The sequence below is a fragment of the Oncorhynchus clarkii genome, chromosome 2 (genome assembly GCF_045791955.1).
Source record: "Oncorhynchus clarkii lewisi isolate Uvic-CL-2024 chromosome 2, UVic_Ocla_1.0, whole genome shotgun sequence".
Classification (NCBI taxonomy): domain Eukaryota; kingdom Metazoa; phylum Chordata; class Actinopteri; order Salmoniformes; family Salmonidae; genus Oncorhynchus; species Oncorhynchus clarkii.
Genome location: NC_092148.1, coordinates 22,715,483 through 22,732,314, shown reverse-complemented (window position 1 = coordinate 22,732,314; position 16,832 = coordinate 22,715,483). Strand labels below are relative to the sequence as shown.

Genomic DNA, 16,832 nt, shown 5'->3' with positions numbered 1-16,832 from the left:
GACACACACGCACACACACACACACACACACACACACACACACACACACACACACACACACACATTAGTGGTGAGGGCGCTCTCTTGTGTTCTGTTATTTGTCCGGATGTATGTAAGTGCATCGGGTGAAATTACACTTCTAACAGGAACACAAAACACACATGTACAGTTCTTCTGTGCTCCTGAAACCTGAAGCCAACCACATGGGCAGGAGTTAACCCCTTCATACTCACTCATTAACTTTGTGAGAGCAAAACTAGCACATACACACACACACACACATCATACACACAGGTACACCGCATGGTGTAACTCACTGGCGTTGTCGAAGGGTATCTGTGTGCAGCTGTAGGGTTGCTTGGTGGGGTCAGGGTTTAGGGGATAGGGACAGTAGTAGACAGCTCCTCCCTCTATGATGCCTGGCTGGGATGTGTTTGCCTTGGGCGCTCCCACCAACACACTCAACCTGCAGGGACAGTCATGACAGAGATATAATGCCACTAACCGAATGTTCACACACAAAACTTAAGAGAAAGAAATTGTCTTTAACACACAAAGACCCACACACTCTGGGAGAGAGAGAGAGAGAGAGAGAGGGAGAGAGAGAGAGAGAGAGAGAGAGAGAGAGAGAGAGAGAGAGTATTAACATATTCATTGGGCAAGACACATTAATATTTTAGTCATTTAACAGAAGCTCTTATCCAGAGCATAGAACTAAGGAGCTGAAACAAGAATCATGATAGGAGCATCTTGGTAATAAAACAGCCCTCAGTTTGTTTACAAATCCCAGCGCTCATCAGAGTCAGCACAGAAAGCACAAGTACAGTAGGCTACTAGCAATATGACATGTTGCTTCCTGTAGTCTTGGTGGGCTTGGAAAACTCCCAACAGCTTACTATTCTGTGACATTTGTTACTGAATTTGTGTTCACTTGCAAGACGAATTTCTGGTTGAAATAATGATATTTTATTCTACTATTTTATTAGGAGAATGAACCCATCTCTCTGTCCGGACATGTTGTTTCGGGGAATCCAGACTGAATTCATATTAACCCAACATGAACCCGCAGACCTTTGTAGGCTGTTCGAAATTGAAATTAAGAACATAAAAAATGCAATGTTTTAAACTGATAGTTGTGGTCTCGGACTGTTTCGGACTCACGTGCTGCTTTCGGGGGTCGGTCGGTAGAAGTCCACGGAGTAACCAAAGTAGCTCCCCTCTGGTCCTCGGAACACCGCAGGGCGCTCCGCATGCAGGTTGAAGCCCGAGACAATCGAAAGGACAGGCCATAGCACCGACACCACGCGACACAACATCCCACCAAATGCATACATCCTATAGGCACACATTAACACCTTCCCCGCAGCCAGACCAGTAGTCTATCACACCGCTCGAATCCCTTAGCAAGGAGAGAGATGATAGGCGAGATGGGGGGAGAGAGATGTTTCTGTCCAGCCAGGTGAGTTATCCCAAGTTGTGCGTGCCCGTGCGTTCCGCTCTCGCCGCTGTCTCCCACACTAGGCACTCACACACACTCTCCGCCGGGTCAGATCTCTTGACGCTCTCACTCACACACACTCTAAACTCCTCTACAGCCTGTAGCCAGACTCTCCTGTCGCTGCGGCAGCGCGCTTCTATTCTGTGCGCGCCCCCGTTGCACAACACTTCGACCCACTTCAAGACCGTACCTAGACCACATCAGAACGCGCGCCAAGTGGCTGCATCATAAAGCTATCGTTTTATATGGAGGGAAAAAAGCAATTTTCTCGATTCGTAGGTTTGGATCGAGAAGTAATAATACTATAAAGTGGATGTATTCATTATTTCTCTCTCTCTTTCTTGCTCGCTCGCTCACCCACACGCACGCACGCACGCACACACAATAGTCCTATAATATGGCATGACCTCAGTCAGTGTGGTGATACTGATTGAAGTCTGATATTACAGATCTCGCGTTTCGCGGTGTTTTATTATTAAACCGTTTATTCTGACCGCGCGAGTTTAATTAGGTGCGTTTCCTTCCATTAAAGAATAATCACCGGTAATTATCTTGCGTAATTATTACTGAGATCTAAAGTTAAACACGCCAGCCCGCGGACTAAAACTAAAGATGGGTTAGGCCTAACACGTTGTGTGTGTGTGTCTAAATGTGTTTGTGTGTGTAGGCCTATGTGCGTGTGTGTGTGTGATGGGGTTTCACGGCACGCGTTACCAGTCCCCTGTCCTGCGCGAGTCCTCTCCCAAAAGTGAAGCTATAAATCAATTCGTAACCTATTCTGATCCACACACAACTTGCATGTGTTGTAGACATCTTGCCTGCATAGCCTACATCCTGTACAGTAGATCTGAAGTGTTGTCTTATCAAAGCAGACCATACCACTACGCCCACATCACTACTCCAGTGTGTGTGTGTGTGGTGTGTGTGTGTGTGTGTGTGTTGTAGACATCTTGCCTGCATAGCCTACATCCTGTACAGTAGATCTGAAGTGTTGTCTTATCAAAGCAGACCATACCACTACGCCCACATCACTACTCCAGTGTGTGTGTGTGTGTGTGTGTGTGTGTGTGTGTGTGTGTTGTAGACATCTTGCCTGCATAGCCTACATCCTGTACAGTAGATCTGAAGTGTTGTCTTATCAAAGCAGACCATACCACTACGCCCACATCACTACTCCAGTGTGTGTGTGAGGTGTGTGTGTGTGTGTGTGTTGTAGACATCTTGCCTGCATAGCCTACACCCTGTACAGTAGATCTGAAGTGTTGTCTTATCAAAGCAGACCATACCACTACGCCCACATCACTACTCCAGTGTGTGTGTGTGGTGTGTGTGTGTGTGTGTGTGTGTGTGTGTGTGTGTGTGTGTGTGTAGACATCTTGCCTGCATAGCCTACATCCTGTACAGTAGATCTAAAGTGTTGTCTTATCAAAGCAGACCATACCACTACGCCCACATTACTACTCCAGTGTGTGTGTGGTGTGTGTGTGTGTGTGTGTGTGTGTGTGTGTGTGTGTGTGTGTGTGTGTGTTGTAGACATCTTGCCTGCATAGCCTACATCCTGTACAGTAGATCTGAAGTGTTGTCTTATCAAAGCAGACCATACCACTACGCCCACATCACTACTCCAGTGTGTGTGTGGTGTGTGTGTGTGTGTGTGTGTGTGTGTGTGTGTGTTGTAGACATCTTGCCTGCATAGCCTACATCCTGTACAGTAGATCTGAAGTGTTGTCTTATCAAAGCAGACCATACCACTATGCCCACATCACTACTCCAGTGTGTGTGTGTGTGTGTGTGTGTGTGTGTGTGTGTGTGTGTGTGTGTGTGTGTGTGTGTGTGTGTGTGTGTGTGTGTGTGTGTGTGTGTGTGTGTGTGTGTGTAAAGTGTGTAAAGTGTGTGTGTTCTTGCGTTAACTCAGTCTGCTCCTAATCAGCATCAGGAGTTTTAATTAAATTTAAACTTCAGAGTGTTTCATTGTTGTCAAGAGACTGAAAGTCTCATAAAGTCATAGTGAGCTGTAAAACTGTGACTGCTGTGGAGTACTGCTCTTTCTCAGCTGTTATGAGGAACATGTTAAAAGAGATGCTCTATGTCCATTTGTGTTAGAGAAACATGACTTATGTGGACCACATTGTCCAAACATCTGTGATCTGTGATGACCTGAGTAACAATTTATTTAGCTGTTGTCCAAAATTAAGTACTTAGGCTGAAATGTATGTGTTTCTATGTTAGTGTGTGCGTGTGTAGAGATGGGATATTACTGTAAACCACTTCTTCATATTTTCCGACAAGTGATATGAACCAGGTGGGGTTGTGTGTGTTGTGCTTGTTACATAATCTGAGGCTGCATGGTGATGAGAGGGAGTCACAGTGAGCAACCTTGACCTACCAGATGGAGACAAGTTTCCCCAACTCTCCTTAACCCCTCCCCTCGCATGCCCTCTTCCTTCTTTACCCCTCCCTCTCTTTCCCTCTGCTGTTCTCAATCTCTTTCCTTATGTCTCTCTGCACTCCTCTTGCTGTCCGTACCTCTCTCTCCGTCTAAATCTACCCCTTCCCCCCCTCCCTGTTAATGTACACTACCGTTCAAGAGTTTGGGGTCAATTAGAAATGTCCTTGTTTTGAAAGAAAAGCACATTTTTGTCCATTAAAATAACATCAAATTGATCAAAAATACAGTGTAGACATTGTTAATGTTGTAAATGACCATTGTAGCTGGAAACAGCTGATTTTTATTGGAATATCTACATAGGCGTACAAAGGCCCATTATCAGCAACCATCACTCCTGTGTTCCAATGGCACGTTGTGTTAGCTCATCCAAGTTTATCATTTAAAAAGGCTAATTGATCATTATAAAATCCTTTGGCAGTTATATTAGCACATCTGAAATCTGTTGTTCTGATTAAAGAAGCAATTAAACTGGCCTTCTTTAGACTAGTTGAGTATCTGGAGTATCAGCATTTGTGGGTTCCATTACAGGCTCAAAATGGCCAGAAACAAATAACTTTCTTCTGAAACTTGTCAGTCTATTCTTGTTCTGAGAAATGAAGGCTATTCCATGAGAGAAATTGCCAAGAAACGGAAGATCTCGTACAACACTGTGTACTACTCCCTTCACAGAACAGCACAAACTAACCAGAATAGAAAGAGGAGTGGGAGGCCCCAGTGCCCAACTGAGCAAGAGGGCAAGTACATTAGAGTGTCTAGTTTGAGAAACAGATGCCTCACAGGTCCTCAACTGGCAGCTTCATTAAATAGTGCCTGCAAAACACCAGTCTCAATGTCAACAGTGAAGAGGCGACTCCGGGATACTGGCCTTCTAGGCAGACTATAATGTAGTTGTCCTCTTGCTCAGTTGTGCACCGGGGCCTCCCACTCTTTCTATTCTGGTTAGAGCCAGTTTGTACTGTTTTGTGAAGGGAGTAGTACACAGCATTAACAATGTCTGGACCGTATTCCTGATCAATTTGATGTTATCTTAATGGACCAAAAAAATTGCTTTTCTTTCAAAAACCAGTGACCCCAAACTTTTGAACAGTAGTGAATGTCAGTGTTGAACTCCAGAGACAGATGGAACCATAGTGGCTCATTATATTACAGACCAGCATATGGTCTCACACATGCACATGGTGACCATGACAGACAGACACAAACAGAATTACCATGCCTGTGTACCTGCCATTCTCATGGAGCACATATGCTAACTGTGTGAGCATGTTTCTGCTTGCTGTGTGCAGGCATATAGAGGTGGACAGTTTAACTCAGTGTACACACACACTTGAACAGCACTCTTAAAACTGCCCTTTTGAACAATGTTGATAGGTGGACTGCTCTTTCTCAACTGCTTTCGTGTAAATCCAAGATGAACAGAATGAAAAAAAGAGACTTCAGACATTCAACAGGATTTCAGTTCTTAGAAACTTCACCTGGCGAGGATACACATGTGCGTGAACACACACACAGAGGACTAGAAAAATAGTAGTGCTCCTCTCTTTGGTGTGCCGCATGCCTGTGTTATGAGGGTCCCTCACCAGGTAAAAGCGTTGTAATTTGTATTAGTTTCAGTGTGCGCTCAATAGTTCAACCATCTGTTGTTTTCTCCTCTCTCTCCCAGTTTCATTCAACAAAGACACACAGAGATATCCCCTTTCCAATAACACACATACATCATACAGAGACTGACACATGTACCCACATACACACAGGCCATGCTCGAGAGCATTCTGTCCAAATCCATGATGAACTGTAGTTAAATTGTGACTGACTGATCTACAAACAATAATGAGTAGTTACTTATGATGCAAGTAGACAGATGGTTAGGCGAGACTATGATGCAAGGTGATGTGTAGATGAGTCAGTCGGCAATCGAAGGCAACGTCGAACAAGCACACACACGAAAAGTGAAGAAAAAAATGGTTTATTCGTTTGGGGGGTGACAAATACCATATCACGTCCTGCGTTGGTGTGAAGAGAGAAGTTGCGCAACGTGTAAAACCAGCCAAAGGTTCTACTTCCAGGTCAAACCACTAAACAGGAGGAATGTCTTCATATCTCTGCTGTGATTGGTCCATTTATGCTGTAAACACCAGTGTGTGTGTGTGTAATCTCCTGTAAAAACCATTGAGGCTACTTTCCCAGCCCCAGATTTAGGCTGCACCTGGACTATTTCAATGGAGATAATGCAGTAAACCTAATCTGGGTCAGGGATACCCTGCCTCAGTATTAAGAGGTCAAACTAACTCAGATGTAGTTCAAATAGGTGTGTGTGTGTGTGTGTGTGCACGCATATACAGTGGGGCAAAAAAGTATTTAGTCAGCCACCAATTGTGCAAGTTCTCCCACTTACAAAGATGAGGCCTGTAATTTTCATCAATGGTACACTTCAACTATGACAGACAAAATGAGAAAAAAAAATCCAGAAAATCACATTGTAGGATTTTTTATAAATTTATTTGCAAATTATGGTGGAAAATAAGTATTTGGTCACCTACAAACAAGCAAGATTTCTGGCTCTCACAGACCTGTAACTTCTTCTTTAAGAGGCTCCTCTGTCCTCCACTCGTTACCTGTATTAATGGCACCTGTTTGAACTTGTTATCAGTATAAAATACACCTGTTCACAACCTCAAACAGTCACTGGCTAGGCCTGGAGTGGCCTAGCCAGTCTCCAGATGTCAACCCCATAGAAAATCTTTGGAGGGAGTTGAAGGTCTGTGTTGCCCAGCAACAGCCCCAAAACATCACTGCTCTAGAGGAGATCTGCATGGAGGAATGGGCCAAAATACCAGCAACCGTTTGTGAAGACTTACAGAAAACATTTGACCTCTGTCATTGCCAACAACGGGTATATAACAAAGTATTGAGAAACTTTTATTGACCAAATACTTATTTTCCACCATAATTTGCAAATAAATTCATTAAAAATCCTACAATGTGGGCCTCCCGGGTGGCGCAGTGGTTAAGGGCGCTCTACTGCAGCGCCAGCTGTGCCATCAGAGTCCCTGGGTTCGCGCCCAGGCTCTGTCGTAACCGGCTGTGACCGGGAGGTCCGTGGGGCGACGCACAATTGGCCTAGCGTCGTCCGGGTTAGGGAGGGATTGGTCGGTAGGGATCTCCTTGTCTCATCGTGCACCAGCGACTCCTGTGGCGGGCCGGGCGCAGTGCGCGCTAGCCAAGGTTGCCAGGGGCACGGTGTAGCCTCCGACACATTGGTGCGGCTGGCTTCCGGGTTGGATGCGCGCTGTGTTAAGAAGCAGTACGGCTGGTTGGGTTGTGTATCGGAGGACGCATGACATTCAGCCTTTGTCTCTCCCGAGCCTGTACGGGACAAGATAGTATAACAATTGGATACCACGAAATTAGGGAGAAAAAGGGGTAAAATTCAAAAAAAAAAAAAATCCTACAATGATTTTCTGGAATTTTGATAAATTACAGGTCTCTCATATTTTTAAGTGGGAGAACTTGCATAATTGGTGGCTGACTAAATACTTTTTTGCCCCACTGTATATTTGTCTTGCGGAAAGCTTTGGTTGTTTATCTCTTTAACAGTCAGAAAGCTGGGTGTTACAGAAGCATAGCTCCAGTCAGTCAGTTACAGGTTTACATCCAACGTGGTCAGCTGTTTCCTTTACATGTAGTTCTTATTAGGTGCATATATCCCAGAGTATAAAACAGGGTGACAATAATTCATTCAGATTTTTACAACAAACCAAAAACATCCTGTGACTTCATTTACAGTCATGTAAAACACAACAGCATTAACAGTAAACAAGTGTGTCTGTATGTCAAGTGTGTGTGTAATGGCATATGTTCTGTGTGTTTTTGTCCTGCCCAGGACAGTGAGCAAATTGCTGTGTGTGTGTGCAGCAGTGCACATGTACTGTGTGTCTCAGTCTTTGTGGCCTTCTTTCCTGTAGAGATCAGTCAGTCCTCTACCACCCTAGCAGCGAGTTAGTTAAGTGAAGGGGAGCGGTCAGTATTCCACAGCAGTTCTATGTAGGGCCACTTGGTCTGGAGGCAGCGCTTCACTGGAGTGTCATCTGTCCTCACCATGGGGTCCTCCAAGCCCAGGACCAGGGCCGTACCCTGCACATACTCCACCTGACAAAGAGAGACAACACACACCAACACCTTACATTATCATAGTGGTGTGACAGTTTCAGGCTGTTTTAGAAGTGTGTGTGTATATCTTACCCTCTCGTTGTGGTTGGACTGTTTCAGGCCATTGTAGTGGTAGACAGGGAAGGAGTCTGGGATTCCAGTATCCTAAAAACACAATATACACCAGTTAACAATCATGGAGTCATCTCTGGGATGCGTGTCGATAACTCTGCTCTGGAAGGTGTGTATATGGGAACCCACAGACAATTCAGAATACTTTACCCTGAAACCCTATCCATAACCCCAAACCCACATACGTGTGTGTGTGTGTGTGAGCGCGCGTACACACGCGTTTGTGAAACCATAACCCCAATCCCACAGAACAGCCTATAATAGAAACCAGTCAATAGTGACACAGAGCCAAACACTTTGTTGGGACGTTCCAGAATGCTAATAGACTGTGTGAGTATGTTTACGTGAAACCATAACCTCAGTCTGTGTGTGTGTGTGTGTGTGTGTGTGTCCAGTTGGCTAATGGCAGTATAATTTCTTTGTGGCAGAGGGCAATTCCTCTGGTGAGTCCCCGAAGCCCTGATCACTTTAACACACTTCCCGCTCCTCTCTCTCTCTCTGTCCCCACCTCCCTCTTCCCACCTTTCTTTCTCTTTGCCTCTCGCTCTCCCACTCTTCAGCCATGGTTCCCTGCCACAGAGTCCCTGTCTGAACAGGAGTTTGTGTAAATATATATTTAATCATTTTGGTCACCAGTGCATTGCTGTAAAAGATTTGACTCAACAAATTCATATCTATCGTCAGCCACAAGCCACTAACAAAACAGAAGCGCTCATGTACGGACACACATACACCAAAGATATTCTTGTTTAAATCGGTCTTCGCAGCATGTTTTATGGATGTCGCTGCAGCTTTAAAGTATCTCAGCTCCTCTTCAGTTACCTGATCAGGGAAGAACTCCAGGAGGAACGGAGCCAGCAGCACGATCCCCAAGCCCTCTGGATCCAACTTACTCTTCATCAGACTCACACTGGAGAGGGAACGAGGGAAGAAGAGAGAGGGAGGAAGAGAAAGAGGGAGGAAGAGAGGACAGAGTTCAGTTTGTCAGACATTTCAACACTGTCTTATAGTCTAAGTACAGCAATGAGACATGCCTCCAATTCTTCAGAAAACCTAAATCAGCCCTGTGTGTCCGACGGAGGGAGAGAAGGAGGTAGTAAGAAGAGACATTGGGAGAGAGCTAGTGGAAGGGAAAGGGTGGAGGTGAGGAAGGAGTGGTGAGGGAGGATGAGGGGTGGAAGTGAAGAGGGAGGGGGAAGGGGTGCAGGTGAGGGGCGAACGGGTGCAGGTGAGGAGGGAGGCCGAAGGGGTGGAGAAGGGAGGGGTAGAGGTAAGGAGCAAGGGTGGAGCTGAGGAGGGGGTGAGGGGGGATCGCGAATGGTGGAGGTGAGGAGGGAGGTGGTGTGAAGGGCTGTCTGAGGTATAAATGTGTCATGTTCTGTGTAAAAGATTATGTGTAAGAAAGCAAACACTGGAGAAATGTACGGTAACCCCGTCTGATGAGGAGTTCTGGTGTGTGTATGTGTGATACTAAATATACCACTAGACATTCCTGTGTGTTACAGCAGTAATATTATTCTTATTCCACAGTGATAAAACAGAAAAACATTTCCCTTTTAAGGCAGAAATAAGAGGAGTGTTACATGCTCAGACACAGAGGCTGATAACCCAGTTAAGACTGTGTGTGTGGGTGTGTGTGTCATCTGATGTTGCAGTCAGAGAAATAATCCTCTGCATTGTCATTAATAGCAGACTCCTACATTTCCTCAGTGAAAACAACATCCTGAGCAAATATCCAATTGGCTTTTTACCAAGTTACCACACGACAGACCAGGTATTCACCCTACACATCCTAATTGACAAACAAAACAAAAGCAAAGTTTAATCATGTTTTGTTGATTTCAAAAAAGCTTGAGACTCAATTTGTCATGAGCGTCTGCTATATAAATTGATAGAAAGCGGTGTTGTGGTAAATAAAAAAATATACAACATAAAAATCCATGTAGAGGGGACCACGAGGGGCGAATCCTATCCATGGAAAACTTATTGACAGACACCATGGAAACAATAGCATATGCTAAAAAGAAAATAGAGCATCTGGAAGAGAAAACAGAGGACCTGAAAAATAGGGGGCGAAGGAATAATTGTGTTCTATTAAATCTGGGTGAAAAAGAAGAGGGAAAACATGCCCCTGATCCGCTACCTGCAAGACAAACTTCCCGAGTGGCTCCACCTGTCCACCGACAGGCCCATAGAGAGAGCTCACCGAGCACTGAGGCCCCCACCAGCAGCCAGACAACCACCGCGCCCAATCACCATACGTTTCCTGAGATTCACCGACAAGGAACGAGTCCTACAGGCGGCAAAAATCAACACCATCACAGTGCGAAACGCCAAACTCACTTTACACCAGGACCTGTCAGCTGGAATACGCCGAAAGTGCAGAGAGTTTGACGAGGTGAAGAAATACTCCATTGACCGAGGTATCTTTAGGGGATTCAAATACCCAAACGAGCTCAGGATTCTTCACCAAGGAGCCCTGCGACACTTCAAAACTCCCGAAGAGGCATAACGTTTTTTGAAAGACAATCCTGGTCAATGAGAAATGGACCAATGACTAAATACTATTACTGTTATTACTAAAGGAGGTAAGACAACATATAGCCAATATCCAAAGGCCCACCCGCCCCGCTAAATGTTATTATAGCCATCTAATCTATATTTATGTTCCTTTAGCTGAGAGGGAAAGGCTCTATAGCCTAACCTAGGCCTACTTTTATTTCCCGTTGCTATTATCACTTGTGGTTTCCTATGTCCCTTGGGGGAGGTATATGTAGGCTGAGCTATTGATTTTATTTTCTCCCTCTTTTAATGTGGTCTGGACGGGGGCTACATTGTCACTTACTCAACGCGGGGCGGAGAGGATGAGGCATTTCTTTGGTGGGGAGGGGGAGACGTTGTGCGTTGCTAACTGTTCCCTTTTATTATTTTTTTCGGAACACAGGATTGAGATTGAGCGGGGCGGTAATAGATCCAACGGGATATGTTGAGTTGTTTGGGAACTCGGTTGGGGTGTTCAGAGATTATTTTATGTGAACGCAGCTGTAACTATTATCCACCTTTACACAGAGATGACTTGCACTAAAGTTCCATTACTGCTCGATGACGATGACTAGCACCTTAAATCTATTGACATGGAACTGCCATGGTCTAGGTCATGAAATAAAACAGAAAAAGATACTATGGGCTCTAAAAAAAAAAGAGAGGAAAAAGCAGACATTGCGCTATTACAAGAGACACACCTCTGTGATGCCGAACATGCCAAACTCCGCAGAGCTTGGGTGGGAACAGGTGTATTTCTCATCTTTCAAATCAAACAGTTGAGGTACAAGCATACTTATCCATAAGAATGTTCCATTCATAATTGACAAAAACATATCTGATCCGGAGGGGAGATTTATTTTGATAACTGGGTCACTGTATGGACAACCAATTACTATCTTAAACATATACGCCTCTAACACAGATACCCCTGCTTTCATGTCAAAAATTATAACCCTGTTCAATGAGCATTGTGCTTCCTTTGGTGTGGTGGCGGGAGAATTTAATTGTACCCTTAACCCAACCCTAGACAAATCATCTCAAGTTCCCACCACAAACCCTAGATCTGCAAAGATGTTGAACTCTCTTACTAAAGAGATGGGACTGATAGATATCTGGAGAGAGACTAATAGCTCATCTATGGACTATACATACTACTCTAATGTCCATAACACCTACTCCCGTATAGATTACATTTTTATCCCAAAGAGTTTCATAATTTCAGCCACGTGTACAATCGGACCCATAGCACTTTCAGATCACGCCTTTGTCCACCTCGGCTTTGACCTCTGCAAAAACATCCCGAGGTCAAAGAGCTGGAAATTCAACACCTCCATGTTATCAAACGAAGCGTTCCATACATTGGTAACTACATGGATAGACAACTACACACAAGACAACAAAGATTCTCCTGTTTCTCCGGCCACAATGTGGGACGCTGCCAAAACCACACTAAGATGTCATCTAAATGCATATGCTTCCTCTAAGAAAAAAGCAATGGAAGCACACAGGCTATTTCTTGAGAGGGAGCTAGAATGCTGTGAAAGAGTACATAAACAATCCTCAGACAGAACCTCCTGGAGTCAACTTAAAGCAGCCAAAGCCAAACTGAATTGACTATACTCGGGAGATAAAAAAAAGTTATTTACTAAACAGAAATACCATGAGTATAGCCATAGGCAGAGTAGATTTCTTGCTTACCAATTTAAAAAAATAGCAGTTAGAGCGTACAATCATGGCTATCCGAACAGCAGAGGACGAGGTCACATATGACCCAAAAAATATCAATTTAACCTTTCATGATTTTTACTGCAAACTATATACCTCTGAGAGAAAACACACAGCGGCAGAACTCCACTCCTTCCTAGAGGGAATCTCGCTACCTAAACTATCAGATACCAACTAAGAAGATCTCAACTCCCCCGCACTCCTGAGGAGATCCTGGAGGCAATTACCGCCATGCCACCTAACAAGTCCCCAGGCCCAGATGGATTCCCCAGAGTTTTCTACAAAGCATTTTGGCCCCAGCTTAGCCCTATTTTCATGCCAATGCTGGATGATTTTTGCAAAAACGGAGTTGTCCCAGACTCAATGCACACAGCTCGCATTACAGTGTTGCTCAAAAAAGACAAGGACCCTCTATCCTGCTCGTACATTCCGGCCCATAAGCTTGTTGTATTTCGACAACAAAATAATTACCAAATTGCTCGCCAAAAGACCAAAGACTCTTCTTCCCAAAATAATAAAAGTGGACCAAACTGGATATATTAGAGACAGATTCTCTTCTGATAACATTCACCATCTTTTTTATATTATTGATCAAGTAAACACACAGAAGACCCCTGTCCTGCTGGCTTCACTGGATGCTGAGAAGGCGTTCGACAGGATGGAGTGGAGCTTTCTGTTCTCAGTCTTAGAAAAGTTCAATATGGGCGCAAACTTTATTAAATGGATCAAATCACTACTCTCATCCAAATGTCATGGTGACTACTAATGGACTGAATTCTGACAGATTCCCTTTGGGACGAGGCACAAGACAAGGGTGCTCGCTGTCCCCCCTGCTCTATTTGTTGGGGGCGGAGCCGCTGGCAAAGTTGATAAGGAGCAATCCAAGTATTACGGGTGTTTCTGCAGGCGGCCTGCAGCACAAGATTTCGCTTTACGAGGAAGATGTCTTGCTCTACATATCCAACCCTGAGAAAGCCCTCCCATTTTAGACAATTGCTCAGTATGGCATGTTCAGGTTATAAGATCAATTTGAACAAATCCACTGTCTGCCCTCTCAATCTTACGCTCACCAGCTCTATGAAGACACTATGTCCATTCCAATGGAAGTCACAGGGGTTTCAATACCTTCATTACAACAGATCTGAATAGCCTTTTCAAGGAAAACTCTTCCACTCCTGGATCTCCCTCCCAATTAGCTTAGTAGGAAGAATTAATGTCATCCGTATGGACATCCTCCCTAGACTGAACTATTTATTTCAGATGCTCCCATGCTACCTCCCAGTTTCCTTTTTCAAAACAACTAACCAAAGCATCAAATTTATATGGGGCAATAAAAACCTAGGATCAAGTTCTCTACTCTATTGAAACCTGAATCTAAGGGTGGTCTTGCCCTTCTCTCCCTTCAATTGTACTACTGGTCTGCCCAAATCCGCAACATGCTAACATGGATCACAGACAGACAAGAGTCAATGTGGATTCAGATAGAAGCCCAATCGTGTGGTTCATTGCCACTAAGCTCAATTATATTCATTAATAACTTTAGTGAAGTGGGCAACATAGCCAAAACCTTTGTGATTTACAGCACCCTACTAGCGGAGGGACTGTAAGAAATACCTGGGTATTTTTTCCCAAATATGTTCTCACTCGCCCATAGTAGGCAACCCAGACTTGCCAAAAGTCCTGAAGGATGCCAACTTTCATCTTTGGCATATTCTAGGAATCAGGATCTTTTCAGACCTATTTCATCAGAAAACCACTACACTGAAATCCTTTCAAGAGCTCAGTGAATTCAATGTGCCAAGATCCCATTTTCTTTATAAAAAAAATTATATAAAAAAATCTTCAAATTAGACATGTCATTTCCTCATTTACTTCCAAGAGGAGGTTAGAAACTCAGTTGAATGAAGTTGAAACCCTTCTTGTCACAGCACAATCCATTAAAGGCAAAATATCTTATATCTATAGACTCCTTTCTGAGAAAGGAGGCTCCTCCTTTACTCCTTTAAAAATAATCTGGGAAAGGGACCTTGGTCTGACTATCAGTGATGAGATATGGGCGGAGGTTTGCGACAGGGTATACTGCTCCTCTACTAATGTAAAAATGAAAGAATCAGATTACACATTTTTGTACAAATTTTATTACACTCCTTTGAGACTCCATAGAATGAAAATGGACATCTCTCCTAACTGTAAAATATGTACCTCTGAAAGTGGAACCTATATGCATGTATTTTGGAACTGTAGAGAGATTGCCAGATTTTGGCAATCTTTACATACTGCTGCACAGAAAATCCTACAGTTTGATATGACCCCCTGTATCTGTCTTCTTAATGCCCAGCAGGACTTTGTTCTTGATCCTGACAGAGACAATTTGCTTATGACTATTACATACTTTGCTAAGAAATGTATTATTCTATTGTGGGCCTCTAATACCCCTCCTACATTTAAAATGTGGATTGACCAGATTGCTGACTTTCTCTTGAAAAGCTCACTTATGACCTCCGCAAGAGACAGCCCAAGTTTGATAGACTCTGGTCTCCACTACTCAACTATATTTCAAATTGGACAGAGTGAATGGGGTGATTAGGGAAATGAGCAGATGCATGTTGTGTAAGGTGCTGTAAAATCTAAAAACTAATTATTTGCTCACCGTCTCAGCTAAGACTGGAAATAGCTAATAAGAACCTTGATAGTGCTGCTGCAAGTTTTATATATATATATTTTTTAAATAATTATATATATATATATATATATATATATATATTATTATTATTTTTGTATTATTATAATTATCTTTTAAATATATAATTATTTTTTATTTCTATTTTTTTTAAAGTCTGTCACATCTGTGAATGTGGAATGTATTTTGTTGGATGATTGAAAAACAAGAAAACGTAATAAAACTTTAAATAGATTTTTTTTAAATTCATGTACAAAAACAATTGTGCAGTTCAAATTGCCAAAAACACAGATTTCTTTCCTTATGGCTGTGGGGGTGCGACAGGGATGCAGCTTGAGCCCCACCCTCCAACATACACTGAGTGTACAAACCATTATGCTCTTTCCATATTTTGACTGACCAGGTGAAAGCTATAATCCCTTATTCATGTCAGTTGTTAAATCCACTTCAAATCAGTATAGATGAAAGGGAGGAGAAAGGTTAAAAAAAAAGATTTTTAAGCCTCAAGACAATTCAGGAATTGATTGTGTATGTGTGCCATTCAGAATGTGAATAGGCAAGATAGAAGATTTAAGTTCCTTTGAATGAGGTATGGCAATAGGTGCCAGGCGCACCGGTTTGTGTCAAGAGCTGCAACACTGCTGGATTTTTCATACTCAACAGTTTCCCATGTGTATGAAGAATGGTCCACCACCCAAAGAACATCCAGGCAACTTGACAACTGTGAGAAGCATTGGAGTCAACATGGGCCTGTGGAACGCTTTCGACACCTTGTAAAGTCCATGGGCCGACAAATTGCAACTCAAGATTAGGCAGGTGTTCTAAATGTTTTGTACACTCAGTGTATACATCCACGAATTGACAAGGGAATCTGAAGAACAGTCTGCAGCACCCGGCCTCACCCTACTGGAATCTGAATTCAAATGTCTATTGTTTGCTTCTGGTGCTTTGTCCCCAACCAAAGAGAGCCTACAGCAGCACCTAGATCTTCTGCACAGATTGTCAGACCTGGACCCTGGCAGTGTGCTTGCGAGGTATCCAGATTGTCATACCGACCTTGTGACATCCCGGGATATTCAGTAATACCGGCACTGAACACAAGGGCCGCCATTTTCAAACTCCACTGCAATCTGGAGGTTAGCAATGCTAACAAGGACATGTAAAATCCCATAGAGAATGCTAACTAAATGCTAACGAGCGCAGTGCAAACATTTGATAGTCTCTGCAGAACAGACATCCCAGCTCATAAAGTTAAACAACTAACTCAAATTCTACTCACAGGTTACCTCATGAAAAAAAAGAGACAAAGACTCTTGATCCAGGAGGGAATTATCTGCTGTTACCAAGCAAAGCTTGATTTTGGAAGAAACTAACCAATTAGCTAGATAGCTAAATAGCTACTAAATTAGTAAACTAAATGCACAACAGAGCATTTAGCACATTTTAGATAGTTAACTTAATAGTTAACTTAACTAGATATCTAGTTGGCAAACATTTAGTAGTGAATTCCATTCTGTAACTAGATCACCAGGCACGTACTGCACAACAGTGAGTGACTCACAAAGCTCCGGTCTCTCGTCGTTATGTGTTTTAAACAAACAGCACGTGACTGGGGACTACAGGTTAGCTTTACAATGAAAAATTATTTGACGGGT

General features: G+C 43.4%; 2 protein-coding genes across 2 annotated transcripts in view; both read right to left on the bottom strand.

Annotated features, from left to right (window-relative positions):
- LOC139424511 (integrin alpha-8-like) overlaps positions 1-1,581 on the bottom strand; it is a 52,811-nt gene extending 51,230 nt beyond the window's left edge. Inside the window, exons 1-2 of the mRNA XM_071176437.1 lie at positions 1,162-1,581; positions 318-466 (exon numbers count right to left, since the gene is read on the bottom strand). Of these exons, the coding sequence (XP_071032538.1) occupies positions 318-466; positions 1,162-1,349 (337 nt within the window). The 5' untranslated portion in view covers positions 1,350-1,581. The remainder of the gene's footprint in view (positions 1-317; positions 467-1,161) is intronic.
- Positions 1,582-7,737: 6,156 nt separating this feature from the next.
- The window catches only part of LOC139424752 (ubiquitin carboxyl-terminal hydrolase MINDY-3-like), a 55,973-nt gene continuing 46,878 nt past the window's right edge, over positions 7,738-16,832 (bottom strand). Inside the window, exons 13-15 of the mRNA XM_071176871.1 lie at positions 9,051-9,138; positions 8,190-8,261; positions 7,738-8,096 (exon numbers count right to left, since the gene is read on the bottom strand). Coding sequence (XP_071032972.1) covers positions 7,947-8,096; positions 8,190-8,261; positions 9,051-9,138 — 310 coding nt within the window. The 3' untranslated portion in view covers positions 7,738-7,946. The remainder of the gene's footprint in view (positions 8,097-8,189; positions 8,262-9,050; positions 9,139-16,832) is intronic.